Below are 26,829 nucleotides of genomic sequence, written 5' to 3' on the forward strand. Positions count from 1 at the left end.
AGGTCTAATACAGTACAAGCAACGTTGTGGAAATTTTCTGCATGTAAATTGACCTGAGGTGCGGTTTTTAAAATCTGCATCATGTCAATTTATCTTGCAATTCTGAGACAGAAATGCATCTGAAAGAATATGACAAAAAAAAAGAAACACACTAAAATCCACGGCATAAAATCTGCACCTGCTTCCGTATCAAAATGTGAAATCCACACCAAAATCTGCATAAGGAGGACAGATTTTACCGGTGTTTTTCTTCGGATTGGATGTGGAAAATTCTGCAATGTGTGCATGTAGCCTTAGTGAGACAAATTTGTTAACTATAGAGCTTCTTTAAACTTGAATTGCTTACTTACAAGTTTTCGCTGCTGTGTGTTGGCATCTTTTTCACGGATTTGAGGACCTGACCGATCCCGTTGTAACATTATTAGCTGGCCTGCTAGATTCAACATAATGCTTTCTGCATCACACGCCTAAAAGGATAAATAGATCTTAGCAATTTTTTAATTAACCTTAGGCTCTGTTCACATCTGCATCCTGGTTTCCTATATAATGTGCCAGATTAGTAATATAACGGATACCACCGGCAGCCAACTGCAATGACTTTTAAAGAGGTCCGTAGGGGGGGGCGTGGCCTAGCGGTGAATGTGAGGACGACGCGTGTGACCTGAGCTCCTGCTGTATTCATCCTGTCAGTCCTATATATCCCGCTGAATTCGGGGAAAACGTTATCCCCTGTGACTTACCTAGATCTGGAGGTGGCGGTGCACGAGTGCCCCGCCGTAATAACACGCTCGAAGAAGCAGAAATCGCCGCCAGCGAATCCCAGGTCCCGCTCTCGAGATGGCGCCGGCGAGAAGGATGGCCGGACTAGAGGCCTCAGGCAGGAAGCAGCAGAGAAGCTGGAGAGGTTCGCCCGCATGCCGAGAGCAGGGGGTGCGGCTGCACTGCAGAGAACATCGGCTGGTGATCAGGCAGCTGGAGGCTCCTCGTATGGATCAAGGTACTCACCTTTGGCAGGGGACATGAGGAGGAGGAGGAAATGTGCAGTGCCATGCGGGATCAGCCAGGTGCTGGAGGGCAAAGTGGAGCAAGGAAGGGGGAACCCTCATTACAGGACATTTTTGCTGCAGTGAAGCAGAATTCCATGGTCCTCACTGCCTTATCATGCCACATGGGTGGATTGAAGGAGGACATTTTGTTGCTCAGAAATGATCTGCAAAAAGTAGCGGAACGCACCACTGCTGTGGAAGGGAGAGTATCAGAAATGGAGGATGCTATTCCTAACATAAGGCTGGATGTACAAGCGCATTCTCAGGCGGTGGCTGCATTACTGGCAAAGACGGATATGGGAGAACCAGCTGAGACGGCACAACGTTCGCCTAGTGGGGGTTCCGGAACGAGTGGAGGGCACGAATCCGGATGACTTCTTTGAAAAATGGCTGATCGACACATTTGGCAGAGAGGAGTTGACTCCTTTATTCGCAGTGGAGAGAGAGCACAGAGTGCCGACCAGACCCGGTCCTCCGGGGAGACCGCCGAGACCCGTTCTCATAAAGATTCTACACTACAAGGATAGAGATAAGATTCTGAGGAAAGCGAGAGAACGTCAAGATATCTCCTTCAATGGGGTGAGAGTGTCCTTCTTCCCTGATTTCTCTATGGAAATGCAACGGAAAAGATCGCAGTTTATGGCTATAAAGAGGCGCCTCAGGGCGTTGCAAGTGCAATACTCCATGATGTATCCTGCCCGCCTAAGAGTGATGACCCTGGGAATGACTTCCTTTTTCCTTATATGTTGAAGGGGTGGCTGTTTATTTGCAAAGGGCAGTGGGGGTAATGGTCAGTTGAGTATGATGAGTGGATTGCAAGCTATGGTATCGCTGATTGTGCGGTGGGCGGTGTTGACCTGCCGATGCCTGTCGTTATGGGCTATGACAGATTTATTGGGGTTGCTACAGGGGGGGGGGGGGCAACTCAGCCGGTCGGATATTCAAGCTTACGGATACAGGGTATGATGTATTGGGTTATGTTGATGGGATCACTAATTGTCTGTCCTGGAATGTTCGAGGCTTGCGTGACTCCAGGAAAAGGCAGGCGGTATTTGAGTTTATTAAGCAGCAGGAGGCACGTGTGATTGGACTACAGGAGACGCATAGGACTAGGGACTCGGCTTCCATGATACATAGGGCTTGGATAGGCCATAGTTTTCATTCCTACCACACTACTTATTCCAGGGGGGTGAGTCTTCTCATACATCGGGCGGTACCATTTATTTGTCATGATTCCTTCCAGGATCGGGAGGGGCGGTATGTTGGGGTACACTGTTCTCTCTATCATTGGGAATGTATGTTGGTGGTGTTGTATGTTCCTCCTCCCTTTTCAAGTAGGTGTATTAAGAAAGTAGTGGAAGAATGGTCTAGATTCCCAGAGGTGCCTTTACTTTTGATGGGGGATTTTAATGCTGTAATGCATACTGGTATGGATAAATTTGGCACGGTAGGGGGAGGGATAACAGCGTTTGGTCATCTGGTTGCTGAAATGGGTTGGCGGAATATATGGAGGAATAAGCATCCAAGTCAGTTTCAGTACTCTTGTGCTTCTTCAACATATCAGTCTCTCTCCAGGATTGACTTAGTCTTGTGCTCGCCTACAGCGGTGCCCTTTGTGGCCCAGATAGAGTACCTACAGAGAGCTTTATCGGATCATTCTCCTTTGTTAATGAAGGTAGTGATGGAGGGGAGGACAGGGCGGGGTCAGGGGTGCTGGAAGCTCAATGCCTTTTGGCTCAAGTTGATAGATAATAAACAGATTCTAGACCTAATAAAGGAATATTTTAAGTTCAACTCGGGTACAGTGCCGCAGGAGATACTGTGGGACGAGATGAAGGCTTGGTTGAGAGGGGTGTTCATCCAGCACATTTCGGCAGTAAAAACCAGGTCTAGACAGTTAGGGGACGCGCTGTTGGAAAGGGTGTCGGAGACAGAACGGTTACATATCGCGGATAATACACCGGACACTATGAAGCATTGGGTAAAGGCACAGAGGTCGTTAAAGCAGCACTTGTTGGAGAGGGCGGATAACAAACGGATGTCTTTGAAACACCAATATTATGAGGAGGGGGAGACCACAGGACAGTTGTTGGCCAGAATGGCACAGGCCCAGAGGGAGAATAATTATATACATGCCATTAGGGGGAGGGGGGAAGGCCAGAGACTGATACAGGAAGGATATTGAAAGTCTTTCAGCAGTTTTATTCCGATTTATATGCCTCAAGAGCAGAGCACACAACACAACAGTTGGAGGAGTATTTAGGGGAGATTTGTCTTCCCAGGTTGGGAGGGGAGGAGAGACTGACATTGGAGGAGCCTATCTCTCTGGAGGAGCTCCAGGCAGTGAAAAGGCTCCAGGGCCGGATGGTCTTCCGGTGGAGGTTTTTAAGGAATATGGGGAGGAACTCACACCTCAGCTACTGGTTACTCTGCTGGAAAGTTTTGATAGGGGGAGGCTCCCGGATTCAATGTATGAAGCTACTATAGTGGTTCTGCCTAAGGAGGGTAAGGATCTTCAGCTGCAGGGCTCATATAGACCAGTGTCCCTATTGACGGCTGATATTAAAATCATAGCGAAGGTCTTGGTGCTTCGACTTTCTAGAGTAGTGGCTGGGGTGGTACATGGAGACCAGGCCGGCTTTATGCCATCTAAGTCGACGGCGGTGAATCTGAGACGGCTGTTCTTGAATTTGCAGGTTCTTCCGGATAATCCTGGGGGGAGAGCCATTCTTCCCTTAGATGCTGCTAAAGCGTTCGATTGCGTGGAGTGGGGCTATTTGTGGTCAGTTCTGGAAAAAATGGGATTCGGTCCTAATTTTATAAAATGGGTAAGGTTGTTATATGTAGCCCCGACTGCAAGACTAAGGGTGAATGGGGCCTTCTCTGATCGGTTTGCGCTGGATGTCCCTTGTCACCTTTATTTGCGCTGGCGGTGGAACCACTGGCGTGTGCAGTACGCCAACACAAAGACATACAGGGGTTGAGATATGGGGGAATGGAGGAGCGAATTGCATTATACGCGGATGATATGCTGTTGTTCATGGCGGATACCGAGCACACCCTACCGTTAGTTATGGCCCTGATCAAACGTTTTGGGAAATATTCGGGATTACTTATTAATTGGTCGAAATCGGCTCTTATGTTCATGGATCCGGGGGTTATCCAGAATGGGGAGGGGGACGCTGTGATACCGGTGGTCATGGAGTTTAAATATCTGGGGGTTCAGGTGACGGCGAAAGTGCAGGATTATATGTCCCTTAATGTGGTGCCAATGAGAACAACGATAAAGGCCAAAGTGGAGGCTTGGAACAAGCTCCCACTCTCTGCTCTGGGTAGGACTAATTTGATCAAAATGATCCTTATGCCTCAAGTGCTGTACGTCATCCATAATTCCCCGGTATGGATCCCCAAATATTGGTTTAGGAGGCTGCATAACCTTTTTAGAGACCTGGTGTGGAAGCGGGGTGTGTCCAGGATTAAACTGGAGAAGCTACAATTGCCTAAGGATGAGGGGGGCTTGGCTCTGCTCAATGCGTGGGTGTATTACTTAGCTGCCCAGTGTCAGCATTTTTGGGGGTGGGAGCGGGAGGAAACCCGGGGGTCCTGTGCGCGTATTCTATCATATCTGGAGGGGGGGGGGCATGCTTGAGGAGAATCTGCTGGCAGGACTGGAAGCACGCAGTTATAAGAGGTTGGCGAGTACTCAACCCACCCTGCTTCGCATACATAAGGTGTGGTGGCAATGTAAGCACTTGTTGGAGATAGGGGATTGTACTAAATATACTCCACTCTGGCGGAATCCATATCTGTGGGAACTGTGCAAATTGGAAGGGATGCAGGGGTGGGAGCAGCGAGGCATTATCAGACTGATTCAGTTGTAGGAGGGGGACATACTCAAATCCTTTCAGCAATTAAGGTATGGGTTTCAGTTGGATTCCCACATGTTCTATCAGTACCTGCAGATTCGGCATGCTGTGCAGACACAAGCTGCTAGTGTAGACATGACGATTCATGCAACGGGAGTGTTGGAACATATTGCGAAAGCAGTTACGTCAAGGTGGTTAATCTCATTGGTCTATCGCAGGTTACTGTCGGAACATCTGGGATATCTTATGGCACCAGTCAAAGCTAAAAATGGGAAAGAGATGTGGGTCCTATTCCTAAGGACCACTGGGAGGTTGTCTTGGCGACATCATGTACTCGGTCTATTAATGTAGCGCAGCGGAGGTCCCAATTATTTCTGATACATAGGGTGTATAGGACCCCCTGGGTTCCGGAAAGGATGCGATTACGGGTGGATGCCATGTGCCCTAGATGTCCGGCAGAAAAGGCAGACATCTTTCACATGTTTTGGGCCTGCGGGATTTTGTGGACCTTATGGAAAGAAATGTCAGAGTTACTGGGCCGAGTGTTTGAGGTGCAGATTTCGTTGGATCCCGTGGTAATGCTGCTGGGGTATGTTGGTGATCTGGAGGGGGATAGGTTGTCCTGTTTGGCAATTGTGAAAATATTATACCAGGTTAGGAAGGGAATGGCAAAACACTGGCTAGATGCGGAACCACCCTCGAAGCAAGAAATTATAGGTGCGCTTAACTTTCAGGTTCTGATGGAATATAGGATATATTCCAAGAGGGGGTCCAGGAACAAGTTTGAAAAACAATGGGCTAGGTGGATTGATCACTCTGGGTGTGCTTCCTCGGAACTCCTGGCGCTCCGCGCGGTTGTTTCAGTCTAAATGGTCCTGAGGTTCCAGGGAATACTACTGGCACATGGGGCACTGGAGCAGGGGTGGCGGGGTCCCACATTCGGGAATGGTGGTACTGATGGGGGTGTGCATATAGGGAGTTGGAGGGGGACGGGGAGTGGAACTGGGGAGGAGAAGGAGATAGGGTATGGAAGCCTGTAACGAGTCGGCCGGCTGGGGTTTGCGTGGGGAGGGGGGAGTTGTGGAAAGGGGATTGTTTTGTTGAAAATACACGCTTGGGTCTTTGATGCTCTGTTTTCACAGCTTATCAGATTGTATAATGATCTGTACTGATGTGGAGTTTGTTTAATAAACTTGAACTCATTAAAAAAAAAAGGAGGTCCGTAGGGTTCCGCCATGCTGTTGTTTATTTTGACAGGATGAATAGCGCTGCGTGCAGCACTATTCTTCCTGTCAAAATCGGAAAGAATCTGCGATGAAGGCTCCAAACAACATCCCAATCAGATGTGAACAGAGCCTTAATTTTGCTTTATATTTGTATTAAAAGAAAAAGTTCCCAAAAAGAACAGAAATACACAGCACAGGTTTTATTTCTGATAAGAAAGCATAGGTACTGCACCTGTTGGGGCATTTTTAGTGAGATGCCGGTCTCTGTCCTCACAGACGTTAGAGTAACGGATACCACAAGTGAAGGATGGGGAATGTACCGAGACATGGACACTTCTTGAAGGACTTGTAAACAGACCAAAGGATGAGGACTGCAGCAATAAAACCAAACAAAAAATTATGATGGCCCTAAAAATTAGGCACAATATATAGCAAAAAGATATATAAATGTGATCGAACATTATACATGCGCATACATATCACACACACATTTATCTTTGTAAATATTTCAGTTTAGTAGACAAGGGATAGGAAAGCCAGTAGTATTAACCTCCTTTTGGGAGTTTTCTGAATTACAAATACCACAAAACACACAGTATTAGGGTCAGTTCACACAGAGTTTTCTCACACTTTGACGTGGAAACCGCCAAAAATGTCTCCCATTGATTTCAATGGGAGGCAGAGGCGTTTCTTTCCCGCGGTCAGTTCTTCGGGCGTTTACATCTCTGACCTCCCATTGACATCAATGGGAGGCAGAGAAAGCGTAATATTGCGGGGTAGTTTGCCTGCGACGCTCAATGGCCGCAGGAGAAAAACGCAGCGAAAATGGGAGTGCAGGCAGAGCAAAATCTGCCTCAAAATTCCAAACGGAATTTTGAGGCAGATTTTCTGCCTGCAAAAAACTCTGTGTGAACCCAGCCGTAGAAACCTGATTTGATGAAACTTTTTCTTTAAACAACTCACCCTTCAGATTTTCTTTCAATACTGTAGAGGCAGAAAGAACAGTCAGCACGAAAAATGATCAACATATCTCTGAACACGCTAAGAAGCAATGTATCCAGCTGCACTTTGGTCACATGTGCAAAAGCATTGTCTAGGTTGGACGTACGAAGATAAAGCCGTAGCTGGGAAGAAAAAAAAAAAAAAAGGCAGTTAAAAAAATCTTGGGAGGGTAAGAATTTTTACAATGGAGACGGAAAGAAAAACTTACTATATAAAACTTAAGCAGTGAAGATACTAAGTTGTAGCTTTATTTTATGGATTTGTAAACAATACGCACCTCCTCTTGGCGATCATTTAAATTATAACATGCCAGAACAATGAAGTCATTCCACCAAGCCAGGCCTCCCGTCACCATCATGTTCTGTTCCTGAAAACATATGGTATATGGGATTACTGCTCGTAGCCCAACACCTCTATCAGCCAGAGTGGAGAGTCACTCCAAAGGGTTGTTCACCCTCTGGAGGACTATTACACTGTAAACAATTCCTTAGAATGACCACCATGTAATACCACACAACCAAACAAAATGTGTGACCAGCCGCAGGCTGTCGCACTAGTGGTGATCAGCTGACTGACAGCAGGCCCTCATTTAGAAGGGGTTGACCAAATTAGTGCCAAATACAGGATCAAATGCGGCTTTCCTAACCACGCAGGGTCCAATCCCGTCCTTTACACTAAATATACGGCTCCTGCACAGAGCCATGCTACTTTATTTTTCTTCTAGTGGATTTTAATTCTTTTAGTGCTCTTACTTGAGTGATATTCCCAAACAGCTTCCATTTCTTAGTAAGCAAAGAGTAGTGTGCAAATCCACATTTTCCAGAAACCGCAACATTTTGGCCAATCTGGTCTATGGCAGAATACTGTAAAAAATGTAAATAGTTTTAACTTACAGCACAAATAATAATATAAAAAAACACACCATGCAAAGATTTAAGTATAGTAATATGCATAACGGATGAAGAACTTGTCTTATGTACAGGTCAGTCGGGAGTACAAGCAATTGCTTAATGGACACAATAGCAAACAGAAGTTCTTCCATGCCCAAAATACGTATTCATTAATGTTAACAAACCATCTGTCTTCAGAGGCAGACCGTGCATGTGAAAGGGGGTAAAATATTATGGGACTCCATTTTGTAAGCGTATAAGACTCCATCTTGTATGAAAGAATCCATTTTGTATTTTGAAGAGGCACCTGCTTTTTTCAGAAAGTACACTCATGCTAGGATTGTTTGAACAATTCTATGTTTTTGTTCCGTAGTTTATGTTTAGTCTTTCTCGTTAACCCCTTAACGCTCCATGACCTACTATTAGGTCATGCTAACTGTAGCGTTCGCGCTCAGTGACCTAATAGTAGGTCATGGAGTAAACACGGCGCCGTTCGCGCGGGGCGCGTTCATGAGCTGTGATAGCTGCTGTTTCCGACAGCAGACTATCACTGCTCAATGTGCCGGGACCGATCGCGGAGCTCCCCCGCCGATTAACCCCTCAGAAGCCGCGTTCAATAGCGATCGCGGCTTCTTAGGGGTTAATCCGCCATCGCCGGCCTGCTATGCGATAGCGGCCGGCAATGGTGACTATGGCAACCGGACACCAAACAATGGCGTCCGGCTATGCCATAGACGGAAGCCTAGTGGGTCCTGACAACGTCAGGACCCACTATGCTTGCTGTCAGTGAGTAGCTGACAGTTCTAATACACTGCACTACGCATGTAGTGCAGTGTATTAGAATAGCGATCAGAGCCTCCTGCCCTCAAGTCCCCTAGTGGGACAAAGTAATAAAGTTAAAAAAAAGTTAAAAAAAGATGTGTAAAAATAAGAAAATAAAAGATTTAAAAGTAATAAAAGTAAAAGTCCCCCTTTTTTCCCTTATCAGTCCTTTATTATTAATAAAAATATATAAACAAACAAATAAACTATACATAATTGGTATCGCCGCGTCCATAACGGCCTGAAGTACAAAATTATTTTGTTATTTATTCCGCACGGTGAACGCCGTAAAAAAAAATATTAATAAACCGTATCACAATCACAATTGTTTGGTCACTTCACCTCCCAAAAAATGGAATAAAAAGAGATCAAAAAGTCGCATGTACCTAAAAATGGTACTGATCGAAACTACAGTTCGTTACGCAAAAAATAAGTCCTCGCACGGCTTTATTGATTGAAAAATAAAAACGTTCTGGCTCTTAGAATAAGGTAACACAAAAAGTGAATGATTGTTTACAAAACGTATTTTATTGTGCAAACGCCATAAGACATAAAAAAAAACTATAAACATCTGGTATCGCCGTAATCGTATCGCCCCGCAGAATAAAGTGAATGTGTCATTTATAGCGCACGGTGAACGCTGTAAAAAAAAACGAAAAGAAAACAATAGTAGAATTGCTGTTTTTTAGTCACCACGCCACCTAAAAATAGAATAAAAACTGATCAAAAAGTCGCATGCACCCCAAGAAAACTACAATGAATTCCTCAAGGGGTCTAGTTTCCAAAATGGGGTCACTTTTGGGGGGTTTCCAATGTTTCGGCACATCAAGACCTCTTCAAACCCGACATGGTGCCTAATAAAAAAGAGGACTCAAAATCCACTAGGTGCTCCTTTGCTTCGGAGGCCGGTGCTTCAGTCCATTACCGCCCGAGGGCCACATGTGGGATATTTCTCTAAACTGCAGAATCTGGGCAATACGTATTAAGTTGCGTTTCTCTGATAAATCCTTTTGTGTTATAGAAAACAAAATGGTATAAAAAGGATTTTCTGACAAAAAAAAAAAAAAAGTTAATTTCACCTCTACTTTGCTCTAAATTTCTGTGAAACACCTAAAGTGTTCATAAACTTTCTAAATGCTGTTGTGAATACTTTGAGGGGTCTAGTTTCTAAAATGGGGTGTTTGATAGGGGTGTCTAATATATGGGCCCCTCAAAGCAACTTCAGAACTGAACTGGAACCTAAAAAAATAAATAAATGAGGCAATACTTCGCTTCTTACATTATACTGATAATGAGCCGTGCCCACCCCGAGATGACCCCAGTTTTGACGGTCTAATAGGGGTCTCAGTTTATATAAACGGTTTCAGTGCCCGGTTTTCCCAAGCATACACCCCCGAGAAGTGTATTTCTATTGATGAGTCCCTGGTACATTTTAAAGGGAGGGTTCAATTCCGCCAGTACCTGCCGGGTAAGAGGGCAAGGTATGGCGTGAAGATGTATAAGCTGCGAGAGTGCATCAGGGTATACCTACAGGTTTAGGATATATGAAGGAAAGGCCACCCCCAAACCAGACTGCATCCTGGACTACAATAGGTACATGGGAGGGATGGACTTGTCAAATCAAGTCCTGAAGCCCTACAGCGCCATGCGGTGTGGTATAAGAAGCTGGCCGGGCACATCATACAGATGGCTTTGTACAATGCGTACGTGGTACGTCGATGTGCAGGCCAGAGGGGAACTTTCCTGGAATTTCAAGATCTAATCTTTAGGGACCAGGAAGGGGGGGCACCCAGTACTTCTGGAAGCGAGGCCACACGCATCGTACCAGGGCAACACTTTCCAGGAGAAGTTCCCCAAACCGGTGGAAAGGGAAAGAGTCAAAAGAGGTGCAGAGTCTGCTATAAGAGGGGGATAAGGAAGAACACAATATACCAATGTGACACGTGTCCCGAAAAACCAGGGCTCTGTATAAAAGATAGTTTTAAAATGTATCATACATCCCTTGATTTTTAATTTACCCTGATGCACTCCGCACAGCTTACCCCCCTCATCTTTCCCTTCTGAGCCCTGCCGTATGCCCAGGCAGCTGATAACAGCCACATGTAGGGTATTGCCGTACCCAGGAGAACCCACATTACAATTTAAGGGGTGTATATCTCCGGTGGCGCATGCTGGGCACACTATATCGGACACTGAAATGGCATATATATATATATATATATATATATATATATAAAATTGCAAATCTCACTCTGCACCATCTGCTGCGCATTATCTTTTACACAGTATGTCACGAACACCACTCCCGGCACACGTGACTTGGATGCTACTGTAAAGGGGAACTCCCCTTGTCCACTCTCACTATTACACACACCTATCGCAACAGGCTAATAACGAGTTAAAGCGCACCCCAAAACCAGTTCACACATCCACACAAAACGCTGCCACCACTTGCCGTATTAGGCCGACAAGAGCCTCCTCCTGGTAACGCACACGTTCACCCAGGCACACACTGAATCTAAATAGCATTCAACAGATTATGCTTTTCCTCTTCGAAGTTGTGGGTAGGTTTAGAGCAGCAAGGAACAAACTTATTAATTTTAAGGTTTAATATACGAAAGTACAGTGCTTACAAAAAAGGTTACAAAAATGATGTAAATAAAATGACATACGTATAAGCAAAACAGTTACAAAATAAAAGGGAATAAAGCAAAAGAATAACAGACCTCTTACGTATTGGATAGGTTAGAGATCCCGCTGAGGAGAACAGCTTGAAGGTGGACAGAACTGCAATGTGGTCGCATCTCCTGTGGTCTGACACTGTGTATTTCTTGGTATGCCACTATAAAGGGTCCAAACAAGACCCCTCACCCCTCCTCCTGGTCAGGTGGAAGGAGGATGGCTAATTACATGCAAAACAGGGAAAGTTGTCGGACACAATTCTAATCGGTCATAACTCTTTATATGAATCTCGTAGCGAGATACCATGTCCGACAAGTTCCCGGGCATATTTTAACCAACCCTGGCATACCAAACACGACTATGAAATATTAATAATTGTAACCAACATTCAGTTCTGGGGTTTCTCATGGCCGAGAATCCCTGCGCTTGAGACCCAAGGAGCGTCTGAGGTCCTGGATCATATACACCTAGCTGGGTTATATACAATATGAATTATGACAGGGGGGGCTTTGAAGGATTATATTTCTTTTGTCCCATACAGCCATTTCTGTAGACATGTGGGTACTGGAGTCTCTCTGTCTGGCTTCCAAAGTATTGATTAGATTAGCACCCAGGTGTGATGGGAGCCCCACAGAGACAAAGTTGGTCCTTGTGTTGTCATGCAAACTAATTTGATTATGTCTCTGGAAAAGGACATCCTGATTATCCCCCCCACCGTCAGGGACATTTACCTGATGCATGGGTTTTAAAACATAACTCATGACACCTCTCCCTTTTATAGATGGCATGGGAGATTTATTCACAACCTGAAAATAAGGAATATTACATCCCCCAAGGACTGGTTTATCACACCTCCCCCTTTATGATGTGCCCTGGGAAATTGACTTACAGGTCATTTCCCAAGCACATCCCCTTGGCGGGATAACCCATCTGCGTTCCCATGTTCACTTCCCTTCTTATGCTGGATCGTAAAGTCATACTGCTGTAGAGCTAGGCTCCACCGCAGTAATTTGCTATGTCAGTTCCCATTTTAGGCCAATAAAAGTTATGAGCAAGCCTGGCTTTTGTCTTCTGTACCCCTAAATGTCCAGCTAAGGGGATCTCATGGGCAACCCTCATTAATTGTTCACGAAACTGGTGGGGTACTATGAGCTGTTGCTCTGTTAACCATGCCTGTTGGTGATCACAGGGAATAGTCTCCCTATACAGCCTGCCTTGATCCCAGAAGATCCTCTCCTTGTCAGATTCGTCAGGTGTTTTTCCAGCAAGGTCCCTTAGCTTGTCTAAGCTGGCATCATCATGTAAAGCGGCCTGGAACTCTTGGCTCTGGGTGGCTAGGAGGGAAGTAAAAGCGACAGCCTCGCTGGGCTCCTCTGTGGCACTTTCTGGGCTGTTAGCTGGCAGACAGATATCTAAGTTATGGCTATTTTGACTGCGGGTCACGGCTGATATGTAAGTCCGCTTCTGGCTAACTAGGGTCTGGGGGTCAATCTGAGTATATACCATATTACCGTTATCAGGACATATCTCTAGAGCATCACTGGTTATATGACTATTACCGATTACCTTAGTAGCATCCCCCAATAGTATGGCATTACATGGTTCCACATGGTCACATAGCACATTAACATCATTAGACAGTTCTACATGGCAGGGTTCAGAAAGATCAAGAGGGGAACATATTACCTTATCATCAACATCACACATTTCAACAGAGCTTGCGGGGTCATCAGCAACATCTGATGCAACATACTGAGATACTAACCGTCCCAGGTCAGTACCTAATAAGACATTCGTGGGAATATTTTCAGACACCCCCACTTCTTTTAACCCCCTCCCTGTACCCCAATCAAGGTACACCCGTGCCATGGGCAAAGCGGGGTGGACTCCCCCAATCCCTGTGACAGTCAGGGTTTTTCCAGGAATAATGTCCTCCATAGACACAAGTTCGGGACGGACCAGAGTCATCTCAGCGCCGGTGTCTCTCAGCCCCACAGTGACGGTATTGCCCACAGTAACCGACTGTAGATTGTCACTGGGTTTCCCCTGAATCCCACCCACACACAAAACAGCTGGAGAGGACCCAGGTGGCTTGGGCAGGGGGGCATTCTTCTTTTTCTCAGGGCAGGTAGTGCTGAGGTGGCCCAATTTGTTACACACAAAACACCTGCGGGAATCAAATGCAGGCCTGGTGGGGGGAACAGGGCCAGGACCCCCTGAGGGTCGGTTGGCAAAAGAAAATGTGTTTGTAGTTGGCTTACCCCCTTTCCAGTTGGCAATAGAAGGTTTCCGCACTGCTGGTTCCCGGTTGGCAAGATAGGCATCCGCAATGTGTGCTGCCTGGGCCGCATCCTTGGGCTCTCGGTCCAATACAAACTGTCGCACTTCCACAGGGCAAATGTGCAGCAATTGATCTTTAATAATCAGATCCTCCAGGCCCTCAAAGGTAGTGATGGAAAACCCTCGGATCCACTGCTGGAGGTTGATTCTCAGGCCATCTACCACATCCGAGTAGCTGTCATTAGGTCCACGTTGTAAAGTCCGGAATCTTTTGCGGTACACCTCTGGGGTGAGGTTATATTTCCGGATCAAAGCTTGTTTGATGGCATCATAATCCCCATCCTGGTCTAGGGGAAGAGCTGCAAACACTTCCAAGGCTTTGCCCTTTAACCCTGGGGTTAGGTACCTGGCCCATTGCTCACTGGGTAACTGGTACTGTCTGCAAGCCTTTTCAAATCCTCTTAGGAAAGTGTCCAGGTCCCCATCCTTTTCCATAACAGGAAAGTGCTCCAGACGGGGTTTAAAGGTGGTTATTGTATCCCTGGACTCTCTGTTCTGTGGTGTAAAAGTGTGCAATTGGAGTCGTGCTAACTCCAGCTGGTACTCTCGCTCCGCCTGGCGCTCTGCCTGGCGCTCTGCCGCCTCTCGCTCTGCCTGGCGCTCCGCAAACTCTCGCTCTGCTTGGCGTTCTTGTAAAATAAGCTGCATACGCATTTGGGGGTCACATTCACTCATCTGTTGAAGAATTAGGGGCAAACAAGAGTCCACTCCACTCCGAGAACTGCTGCTGCTGGCACCCTCTGGGTCTGCCAGTTCCGGAGCCATATCCATTGCTTGATCCCCATGTGCTGTATAGGTCCCTGGCTCAGGTACCACATGGCGTTGGTGCTTGGCATCATCCTCTACCAACGCCCGGATCAGCATTTCTTTTGTTTTGTCAGTCCCATCCAGACCTCTCTGCTCACAAAGGCTGATCAAAACGGCTTTGTCTTGCTTCTTGTAAGTAGCTGCCATCTTAGCAGTTACTTGCCAAATAAAAATAGAAAAGAAAAACAAGAAGGGAGGGGAACTGTATGCAAGTATGTCTTAATTAATAAAAAAAAATAAGCACTGAGTTTGTCCTTATAGACCGGTGAGCTCCTCGCAAGGATTCTGCCAGTCCTTAAGTGCAAGGGTTAATTACTTAATCCAGGCACTTAATGCTCTAATAAAAAATAAAATTATCCCACCGCTGCCACCACTCTGTCACGAACACCACTCCCGGCACACGTGACTTGGATGCTACTGTAAAGGGGAACTCCCCTTGTCCACTCTCACTATTACACACACCTATCGCAACAGGCTAATAACGAGTTAAAGCGCACCCCAAAACCAGTTCACACATCCACACAAAACGCTGCCACCACTTGCCGTATTAGGCCGACAAGAGCCTCCTCCTGGTAACGCACACGTTCACCCAGGCACACACTGAATCTAAATAGCATTCAACAGATTATGCTTTTCCTCTTCGAAGTTGTGGGTAGGTTTAGAGCAGCAAGGAACAAACTTATTAATTTTAAGGTTTAATATACGAAAGTACAGTGCTTACAAAAAAGGTTACAAAAATGATGTAAATAAAATGACATACGTATAAGCAAAACAGTTACAAAATAAAAGGGAATAAAGCAAAAGAATAACAGACCTCTTACGTATTGGATAGGTTAGAGATCCCGCTGAGGAGAACAGCTTGAAGGTGGACAGAACTGCAATGTGGTCGCATCTCCTGTGGTCTGACACTGTGTATTTCTTGGTATGCCACTATAAAGGGTCCAAACAAGACCCCTCACCCCTCCTCCTGGTCAGGTGGAAGGAGGATGGCTAATTACATGCAAAACAGGGAAAGTTGTCGGACACAATTCTAATCGGTCATAACTCTTTATATGAATCTCGTAGCGAGATACCATGTCCGACAAGTTCCCGGGCATATTTTAACCAACCCTGGCATACCAAACACGACTATGAAATATTAATAATTGTAACCAACATTCAGTTCTGGGGTTTCTCATGGCCGAGAATCCCTGCGCTTGAGACCCAAGGAGCGTCTGAGGTCCTGGATCATATACACCTAGCTGGGTTATATACAATATGAATTATGACAGGGGGGGCTTTGAAGGATTATATTTCTTTTGTCCCATACAGCCATTTCTGTAGACATGTGGGTACTGGAGTCTCTCTGTCTGGCTTCCAAAGTATTGATTAGATTAGCACCCAGGTGTGATGGGAGCCCCACAGAGACAAAGTTGGTCCTTGTGTTGTCATGCAAACTAATTTGATTATGTCTCTGGAAAAGGACATCCTGATTATCCCCCCCACCGTCAGGGACATTTACCTGATGCATGGGTTTTAAAACATAACTCATGACACCTCTCCCTTGTATAGATGGCATGGGAGATTTATTCACAACCTGAAAATAAGGAATATTACATCCCCCAAGGACTGGTTTATCACACAGTACCTGTGGGGTCAAAATGCTCACTACACCTCTAGATGAATGTCTTAAGGGGTGTAGTTTTTAAAATGGGGTCACTTCTCGGGGGTTTCAACTCTACTGGTACCTCAGGGGCTTCTGCATACATGACTTAACACCAGAAAAGCTCCAGTAGGCCAAATGGTAGTCCTTTCCTTCTGAGCCCTCCCATGGGCCCAAACGGCAGTTTATCACCACAAATGGGGTATTACCGCACTAAGGACAAATTGGGCAACAAAATGGGGTATGTTGTTCCTTGTGAAAATAAGAAATTTTGATCAAAAATGACATCTTATTGGAAAAAATATAATTTTTTTCATTTCACAGCCCAATTCAAATAGGTGCTGTGAAAAAACTGTGCGGTCAAAATGATAACAAAAACCATAAATTAATTCCTTGAGGGGTGTAGTTTCCAAAATGGGGTCACTTCTGGTGGGTTTCCATTGCTTTGATACCTTTGGGGCTCTGCAAATGCAACATGGCACCCGAAAACCAATCCAGCAAAATCTGGACTCCAACAAACACATAGCGCTCCTTTCCGTCTGAGCCCTCCCATGGGCTCAAACGGCACTTTATCACCACAAATGGGGTATTGCCGCACTAAGGACAAATTGGGCAACAAAATGGGGTATGTTGTTCCCTGTGAAAATAAGAAATTTTGATCAAAAATGACATCTTATTGGAAAAAATATAATTTTTTTCATTTCACAGCCCAATTCAAATAGGTGCTGTGAAAAAACTGTGCGGTCAAAATAACAAAAACCATAAATGAATTCCTTGAGGGGTGTAATTTCCAAAATGGGGTCACTTCTGGTGGGTTTCCATTGTTTTGATACCTCAACGCCTCTTCAAACCTGGCATGCTGCCTAAAATATATTCTAATAAAAAAGAGGCCTCAAAATGCACTAGGTGCTTCTTTGCTTCTAGGGCTTGTGTTTTAGTCCACGAGCGCACTAGAGCCACATGTGGGACATTTCTAAAAACTGCCGAATCTGGACAATACATATTTAGTAGTGTTTCTCTGGTAAAACCTTCAGTGTTACACGAAAAAAATTGAATAAAATTGAAATTCAGCAGAAAAAATGAAATTTGCAAATTTCATTTCCACATTGCTTTAATTCCTGTGAAATGCCTGAAGGGTTAAAAAACTTTCTATATGCTGTTTTGAATACTTTGAGGGGTCTAGTTTTTAAAATGGGGTGTTTTATGGGGGTTTCTAATACATAGGCCCCTCAAAGCCACTTCAGAACTGAACTGGTACCTTCAAAAAAAGGCTTTTGAAATTTTCTTAAGAATATGAGAAATTACTGTTTATGTTCTAAGCCTTGTAACGTCCAAGAAAAATAAAAGAATGTTCAAAAAACGATGCCAATCTAAAGTAGACATATGGGAAATGTGAACTAGTAACTATTTTGGGTGGTATAACCGTCTGTTTTTCAAGCAGATGCATTTAAATTCTGAAAAATGCTATTTTTTGTAAATTTTCTCTAAATTTTGCAATTTTTCACAAATAAAGACTGAATATATCGACCAAATTTTACCACGAACATGAAGCCCAAAGTGTCACGAGAAAACAATCTCAGAATCGCTTGGATAGGTTTAAGCATTCCGACGTTATTACCACATAAAGTGAAATATGTCAGATTTGAAAAATGGGCTCTGAGCCTTAAGGCCCAAACTAGGCTGCGTCCTTAAGGGGTTAAGGAGAATACAGATAAATATTTACCCGTTTTATTACAAAAAAGACATATGCCGACCACTACCATCTGGGAACATGGTTTTGTTTACTACAGGTGTGGGTCGTGATGACCCACCCATCAGTCGGGTGACGTAACATGTTATGGGAAATTCTGTTCTTACACAGGCCTTACTTGTTAGTGATTGGTTCAGCCAATAGCGTACAATGGGGAGATGGTTTTGCTGAACCAGAGTCAATGTCACATTGTGAACGATTGGCTGAAGCCAAGCCTACTCCCTTTTCGAAAGATATTACTGTAACACATTTAACAATAAAATCCAGAGAAGTATTTTTGTGTATACAAGCATTGACTGTCTTACTTCTCTCCGATATAACTTATGGATCTGGATAAGTGTACTAGTGGGAGTCAGTTGATACACCCATCTAAAACCCTCAGTCTAATATATTTTGGCCAGGATTGCGTCACAGTGACAGTGCAGGTGAACAACACATAGCTAAGAGCAACTAAACATTAGGGTTTTAACCAAAGCCTAACTCCAGTATTGCGGTGTACGGATTACAAAAGACGTAATATGGACAATTATTTTGCTATGTTGAAGAATAACTCTGAATTAGAGAGTCTGGAGGGGCTTATGCTAGCTCATGAAACAAACCGTCATGTAGAAATCTGGCATAAAGCCATCACCCCCTGGTTTTCGTCTTGCTGGTGTAAGATTCACACGTTGCATAAAAATCAGACATTTTTACGCATCTCAAATCTGAGGCTTACCTTCGGGTTTCTGCCGTGGATAAGCAGCAAATCTGCAAGAGGAATAGCCCCATTGTCATTTAATGGGGATAATCCCCTCCTTTTCCATGCAGAATCCAGGGAAGCAAGTAGCATGCTGATTTTTTTTCTGCGGGGCACACAGAAATCCGCACAAAAAAAATTCTCTAGCATGTGAATAGGGTTGTGGAAACCCCGTTCACATACATGTGATGGGGATTCTCATAAGATTTGACGCAGATTTTAGCGCAGAAACCGTACCGAAATTTGCGTTGAATCCGACATGGGTGAACGGTGCCTAATTGGAATGTGTGAATAGCAGTCAGAGAAATAGGGGGAAGGTTCCTATTGTCTACAAATCAGAGACACTACAGCCTAATAAGAAGGCCAAAAAGACTGTATGCTTGTTCGGCCCACAGCTATTTTGGAATTCAACATGCTAAACCTTTGTTTCTTTCAACAGTTGCCATTGGAGAACAGTTGTTAGGCCCCCATACACATTATATTGTCTGCGTACTTGCCAATAATAATCTAATGTATATGGGCAGTTGAAGTTTCACCACTTTCCACAGAGTAAGATCCGACTACTTTATTAATTAATAAATTTGTCGCATAGTCAGCTGTCCGCGTGCCACTGAATAAAAGCTACACCAGCCTGGAGCTGGCATAGATTTCCGATATAATTGATGCCAGTTTCTGGCGTAAATTATAGTAAATGTGTTGGGCCGCAGGTTGTCACGCCCACTTTTTATGTGTGCCAAGAGTGGTGGAAACAACCTAAAAGTTGCACATTTTGAGGAAAACGGACGTAGAAATGTTCACTTTCCCCTATTATACTTATAGTTTAGGAGGGGGAGATAAAATGGATGCCCCAAGGAACAAAAAAGACAAGGATAATTTAATAATAGTATCAAACATGAGAAAAAGATCATGGTAAGCTAGGATTTTTTAAGTTGTGTTCCAGGCATTGGGAAAAAAGAACAAATTACTCACCCTAATTGGCCAATTGCTCTCAAGGTAGGTGCTGTGTATCTGAGAGAAAAAAAAAAAAAGATGATTGTATTACAATAAAAAAAATAAACCTTTTTATTGAAAGTTTGATGGGTAATGGTCCAACGCCCAAGATCCCAAACATTCAGCAGAACGAAGGGGCCATGGAGTAGCCAAAGTGTCGAACATTCGAGGGTGGCTGTGCTTGGTACTGCAGGTCCGTCTCATATTCTGATCGACTGGAGTCTCGGGTTTGAAACCACCACCGATTAAACATAGATGACCTACCCCTATATACAAATAGCAGAAAAGGGAAGCAGCACCACTCCATACGTTGTGAAAAATCAAGTGATTTTATTCCAGAGATGCAACGTTTTGGCTAACATTAAACCTTTGTTAGCCGAAACGTTGCATCTCTGGATTACAAGCACTTGATTTTTCACAACATATGGAGTGGTGCTGCTTCCCTTCTCTGCTATTGGTCTATTGTTGAGGCCCTAAAGGGCAGGACCTCTTGGAAAGCGTGCACTAGGATTTAAAGAGTACCTGACACCTGCCCAAAAAAACTAAATCTCAGTTAGATTGCAAGCGCCTCACAGTTTATGACATTTCTTTCTTCTAGCCCCCACCGTTCGAGATATCGGGGCCGTTCGATCAGGTGTCCGAAATGTAAATGAGGCCTTTGATTGTCAAGTGGGCGGTTATCCCTTATCAAGTGACTGGTGTTATCCGCTCACTTGACAGTCAAAGGCCTCATTTGCATATCGGGCACCAAAGCCAACGGCACAGATATCTCCGCAACGGAGGTGGCTAGAATAAAATAAAAAAAGCGTCAGAATCACAGAATCTGCGAGGCACCTGCAATATTACTGAGATGTCAGCTGCAGTTTTTTGGGCAGGTGACAGGTTCTCTTTAACTTACTCTTTGGTCTGGAGTGCTGTTCTAATCTATGTTTTCTACCCCAATATAGGCACATCAATATTTAACTCCTGGAAAACCCCTAACATAAAAAAAATAATAGTAAAAACACCATTAACTGAAGAAACACCAAACCACAAATCTGACAAGTCTAACACGTGGCACCTTACCTGTAAATATAGCCCCACTAGGAAGAAACTAAAATTCAGGATCATAAAAGTTTATACAGTACTTTCTACCTATATACACCAAACATTCTATAATTTATTTGAACAATCCCTGCTCTTTTATATCATCTTATAGAAAGGTTAACCGAAGTTTAGTACATAGGTCCAGGTAGGTAAGCTGGCAGCTTTTGTAGATTTCATGACATAACTATAGATACCTATTGCGGATTTGATCATATCTAACAAACAGATTCAAGCCAGTGGCGTTTTGGCGCAGTTGTTGCATGCGGTTTGCTTTGGATTCTAAAAAAGAGAGAAAGGGTTCTCCGGGATATATAGTTTTTTATTTTTTATTTAGACCTCTTACTCTTGAGGAATAAGAGGGCTTTGCAATATGAGGTTTATTGAAATGACCCCCTCCCTATGGGACCTACTGACCAATGGAAACATTGCAGCGACACTCAGGTCTGTACATGCCCCCCCCTTCAGGTTGTGCAATGTACAGGACACTTTTTTCTGCAGCTGTAGCACATATGTGACATGGCTGCAGCAGAGAATGCCTCTATGTGCAATGTATAGACTTTGCAGTAGTGCAATGTTTATGTGGGAGCCAGTTTTGGGCATTTTTTTGCTAAACATTATATTGCAGAATTAACCCCTTAGATGCTGCGGTCAATAGCAAACACAGCATCTAAGCCATTAGAAAGAGAGGAGCGACCCCCCGTCCATCACTGCCTCAGAACTTTAAAAAAATTCCCAGCTTTCCCCAAAAGCAAAATTTACATAACTGGTATTGCCGCATCCATAAAAATCTGAACTACTACGATATAACATTATTTAAAGAGGCTCTGTCACCACATTAGAAGTGTCCTATCTCTTACATAATGTGATTGGTGCTGTAAACGTTGGATTACAGCAGTGGTTTTTATTTAGATGAACTATAAATTTTGACCAAGTTATGACCTATTTTAGATTTATGCAAATGACTTTCTTAATAGGCAACGGGGTGTGTTTTTACTTTTTGACCAAGTGGGCGTTGTAAAGAGAAGTGTATGACGCTGACCAATCAGCGTCATACACTTCTCCATTCATGTACTCACACATCGTTATCTGTTACTTACTCACACATTAACGTTACTGAAGTGCCTTGGGAGTGAATAGACATCACCTCCAGCCAGGACGCGATGTCTATTCACAATCCCGACACATCAGTAACGTTTGTGTGAGACTTAAAGCACAGCACATCGAGATCACGTTGTGCTGTCATTTACAGCGTGATCTCGCGAGATCACGCTTGCGGTCATTAAGTCCCACACAAACGTTACCGAAGTGTCGGGATTGTGAAAAGACATCGCGTCTTGGCTGGAGGTGATGTCTATTTACTCTCAAGGCACTTCAGTAACGTTAATGTGTGAGTAAGTGACAGATCACGATGTGTGAGTACATGAATGGAGAGAAGTGTATGACGCGGATTGGTCAGCGTCATACACTTCTCTTTACAACACCCACTTGGTGAAAAAGTAAAAACACGCCCCATTGTCTATTAAGAAAGTCATTAGCATAAATCGAGAGTAGGTCATAACTTCGTCAAAATTTATGGTTTTTCTAAATAAAAAACTACTGTGATCTACATTATAGCGCCGATCACATTATGTAAGAGATAGGGCACTTATAATGTGGTGACAGAGCCTCTTTTACCTGCACGGTGAACGCAGTAAAAAAAATAAAATGTAAAAAAAAACAAAAACTTTTTTTGGTCACCTCATCGGTGTACCCCAAAAACAGTACCATTAAAAACTAGCACTCATCCCGCAAAAATAAGCCCTCACACCACTCAATCGAAGGAAAAAATAAAGTTATGTCTACAGAAAACAAAACAGGATTTTTGCACTTACTAGTAAAATTCCTCGCTCGTTGAATTTCACTGGGGACACAGAAGGGCAGAAGCCTGATGCCACACCGCCCAGGAGGCCCCAACTGCCCTAGTAGAATGAGCAGTGACCCGGAAGAGAGCTTCACTACCCTTTGTACAGTAGACCTTTTTAACGGCCAACCGTATCCAGCTAGAAATGGTGGCCTTTGAAGCCGGGCCACCCTCACGAAGGCCCTCAGGAACAATAGGGAGTCAGACTTCTGGAAGAGCCCTTCAAATCTACATTGCAGCTAAAGTCCTAATGACATCCAAGCAACGTAAGGCACGTTCTTGTGGATGAGAAGGTTTAGAAGAAAACGAAGGAAGGACAAACCGTAAATGGAGATTTGCAGGACAAGGTTGCCAGCTCAGAAACTCTACGGATAGAGGTGATCGCTACAAGGAAAACTACCTTCCAGGATAAGATCGTGAGAGACTTGCCGCAAAGGTTTGAAGGGTGCAGCCTGGAGAGCATCACGGACCAGATTGAGATCACAAAGTTCCAGAGGCGTCTGATAAGGAGGAGCACAATGTGCGACTCCCTGCAAAAAAGTCTTAATTGTAGCACGGAAAGCCAAAATGCATTAGAAAAGAATAGATAGGGGTGAATCCTGCCCTTTTAGAGTAGCCAATATGAGTCCCTGATCTAAACCCACTTGGAGGAAAGACAGAATTTTTTAGGATGGAAAAACGGAGGGGGTGGAACTGATGGGATACACACCACCTAAAATAAGCCAACCAAGTACAACGGTAAACCCTTCGGGATTGAGTCTTCCTGGCCTTAATCATGGTCTGAATGACCAGATCAGAGAAACCTTTGAACTTCAAAACCGCAGTTTCAATAGCCAAGCCGTCAAATACAGCAAAGGTAAAGCAGAGTGGAACATTGGACCTTGGGAAAGGATGTTGTGCTGCAGAGGAAGCGGCTGCGGGGTGTCTGCTAACAGGAGCAAGACATCCGTGTACCAAGCTCTGCGAGGCCAGTCTGGGGCCACCAGAATGGCTGGGGTTCCTGCATCCTTAACCCTTTTCAGCACTCGAGGCAGGAGTGGAAGGGGCAAGAAAAGATAGAGGTTGAAGGACAACCAGGGAAGGACCAGAGCGTCGGCTCCTTTAGCCTTGGGGTCCCTGGTTAGGGTGACCAAGTCCGGGCACTTGTGATTGAGGCGAGAGGCAAAGAGATCTACGTCTGGGAAGCACCAGCGAATATAAATGCGGTGCAAGATCTCTGAAGGGTCAGACAATTGGGACGCTAACTGCTGAGGAAGGTGTTGTAAGGCATTAAGGGGTAATATGCTCTCTAATCATGAGAGCTGCGGAGTTCTGTAGTGGTTTAGGCAGAGGGTATTGAACACAGACTGGATCAGCCTGCCCGCATGGAAACTTAGTATTGCACCACGTACACGCAAAGTGTGCTACAATGGGGGGGGGGGGGTGTCTTAGGAGCTTATCCCTTTGAAGACATATTATGAGCCTTTTACAAACAACATTATAGCCAATGGCTATTCTACCAGACCACCTAGGTGCTGTGCCCCCCGTGGAGCAGGAATATTTCCAGTGCTGTATGACTTCTGTACACTGCTTCACTGTACCAAGGAGTTTATTACCAGTGATCGAGTGAAGAAAAAAACCCTCCCCATCAGCCAAAACCCACACGCTGGCTGGACATGTGACTCAGGTCTCGTCTTGCGACCAATCAGAATGCGGAAACTGCGCGGGAAGATGGTGGGGCGGGGAGGACATCGGGAGGGAGAGCGGGCGGGAACGCGAGGGGTGTGGCCAGCTTGCGGCCTAGCAGAGAACCAAAGACCAGGGCTAAATTAATGATTCCGCCGGTGGAACGCCGTGGTTTGTTCTGCAAGGCCAGTCTGAAGAAAACAGAAGATAATGCTGAAGAATGTATGTAAAGCTCCATGCATATGACCGTAAAAAAATCTCTAATTGCGGACCATAATACAGTGCGCAATTACGAACCTGCCCGGTTCTATTGGACGCGGACACCTTTCCGTATCGCTACGGATAGGTGTCCGTGCCGGGAATCATGGAGCATGTCCTACTTTTCGCTTTTTACGGGCCATGCTCCCATATGGGAGCACGGCCTGAAAATGCGGCCCACAAACGCGGGCACGGACGGCCGTCGACTGCATTTTCGTAATTAAAGGCACGGCCGTGTGCATGAGGCCTTAGAAAACACCTCAGAATTTAAAAAAAGCCTCTATATAGAATGCCGCAAGCCCGCTGACATCGTCTCATTTGCTCCACCACCACAGCAACCCCCAAGTGGGGACACTTACCGGACAGTCGTGTTCATGGCACAGCCTTTCACCTCTTCTGAAAAACGCACACACACACGTAGTGTGGCTGTCCGGCATTCTCGACCGCCGTTGTGGTAATAATAGCTTACTGGGCGACCAAGACAGGAGGAACATCCACCATAGAGGTGGGCATCCACTGAAGTAGGAAGAGTATGCGCCAGAATGGCGGGCATCCACTGAAACAGTGGGAATTCCTTCTGCCCAGTGCCCGCAGGGGAGTCACGAAGTAGAACACATGAGGTACTCTCACCCTGCACCTGAAAAGAGAAAAAAAAAAACAAAAAAACAAAAACAAAAATAAAAATAAAAAAATCTTGCAGAATTGCCTGCAAAAATCACCCCAAAAAGGACCCCATTTTGGAAACTACACTCTTGAGGAATTAATCTAGGGGTGTAATGAGCATTTTGACCCCACAGGTGTGTCACAGATTTTATTAGAATTTGGACATGAAAATGAAAAAATTTATTTTTTCCAATAAAATAGTTTTAGCTAAAAAAAAAAAAAAAAAAAGGCCCCCCCCCCCCCCCCAACATTTGTAAAGCGACTTCTCCAGAGTACGGAAATACGCCATACGTGTTCCTAAAATGCTGTTTGGGCACATGGCAGGGCTCAGAATTGCAGGAGCACCATTTGGCTTTTGAGCACAAATTTTGCTGGAATATTTTAGGAGCGCCATGTTGTGTTTGCAGAGCCCCTGAGGTACCAGTACAGTTGAAACCCCCAAGAAGTGACCCCATTTTGGAAACTACAGCCCTCAAGGAATTTATCTAGGGGTGTAGTGAGCATTTTGACCCCACAGGAGTTTTCCAGAATTTGATGCAAAGTACAAATTTTTCACAGTTACGAAATTTCAGTACCCCATATGCTGTGCCCAGATTTTGTTATTGAGATACTTCCACCATAAATTGTTACGCAGGTTCCCCAGAGTACGGCAATACCCCACATGTGGCCATTGTCTGCTGCCTGGGCACATGGCAGGGCTCAGAATGGAAGGAGCACCAGTTAGACTTTTGGAGCTTCGATTTTGCTGGAATGGTTTATAGTATAAAAATTTGTATAACATTTATACTGACAAGTCTATATAACTTTGTATAAGTTTGCATAAAATTTGGATGAAAAAAGTCACTGATTAGCCACAGGAATCCAAGACTAAAATATGTGCAGCTGTGTTCAGATGGTCTTTCCGGGTACGGCCTAAGCACACGGCAGGGCTAAGAAGAAATTTTATTAGAAAGTTTGGATAAAATTTTGGAGAGAAAATCCTGGATTAAAAATCAGTCATAGCAATGTCACTGATTAGCCAGAGGGATGCAGGACTGATATTTGTGCAGCTGAGTTCAGGTGGTCTTTCTGGGTACGGCCTAGGCACGCGGCAGGGCTAAGAAGGGAAAAAGTGGCATGCGGTATAATATTACTATAGCTGTGCGAAGTACATTAGGGTAAATATAGAAGGCGGTTCAAAAACCAGATCAGAATTTCAGCGACGTATGTTTTTTTTCTTTCTAAATACTCCTTCGTGCACAGTCCTGGCTTCTCGGGGCACGTGTTGCACTGATGGATGGTATATTTTCTTATGCCGTTTTTAACGCATACCTTGCACCGTTTTTGGCTCTTTCCCATCGTAACATTTTGGGGAACTTCACTGGGGAAATGTTGCCCCGGCACAATGCGTGTGTAATGTCGGTGGCTGCAGGCTGTCAGCTCCAACCTCCCCCTGACAGCCGCAGCCACGCGTCGGCA

General features: G+C 44.7%; 2 protein-coding genes across 4 annotated transcripts in view; both read right to left on the reverse strand.

Annotated features, from left to right (window-relative positions):
• Window positions 1–26,829, reverse strand: part of RIC1 (RIC1 partner of RAB6A GEF complex) — a 137,868-nt gene that overhangs the window by 14,994 nt on the left and 96,045 nt on the right. For all 3 annotated transcript variants that reach the window (XM_075827391.1, XM_075827381.1, XM_075827373.1), the window contains exons 13-18: window positions 19,779–19,817; window positions 7,893–8,003; window positions 7,418–7,507; window positions 7,102–7,262; window positions 6,371–6,509; window positions 351–467 (exon numbers count right to left, since the gene is read on the reverse strand). In XM_075827391.1, the coding sequence (XP_075683506.1) occupies window positions 351–467; window positions 6,371–6,509; window positions 7,102–7,262; window positions 7,418–7,507; window positions 7,893–8,003; window positions 19,779–19,817 (657 nt within the window). The remainder of the gene's footprint in view (window positions 1–350; window positions 468–6,370; window positions 6,510–7,101; window positions 7,263–7,417; window positions 7,508–7,892; window positions 8,004–19,778; window positions 19,818–26,829) is intronic.
• On the reverse strand, window positions 12,525–14,828 carry LOC142652014 (uncharacterized). Its single transcript, XM_075827359.1, has one exon. The coding sequence runs from the start codon at window positions 14,826–14,828 to the stop codon at window positions 12,525–12,527; it is 2,304 nt and encodes a 767-aa protein (XP_075683474.1).

The sequence above is a fragment of the Rhinoderma darwinii genome, chromosome 1 (genome assembly GCF_050947455.1).
Source record: "Rhinoderma darwinii isolate aRhiDar2 chromosome 1, aRhiDar2.hap1, whole genome shotgun sequence".
In the NCBI taxonomy this organism is placed as follows: Eukaryota; Metazoa; Chordata; class Amphibia; order Anura; family Rhinodermatidae; genus Rhinoderma; species Rhinoderma darwinii.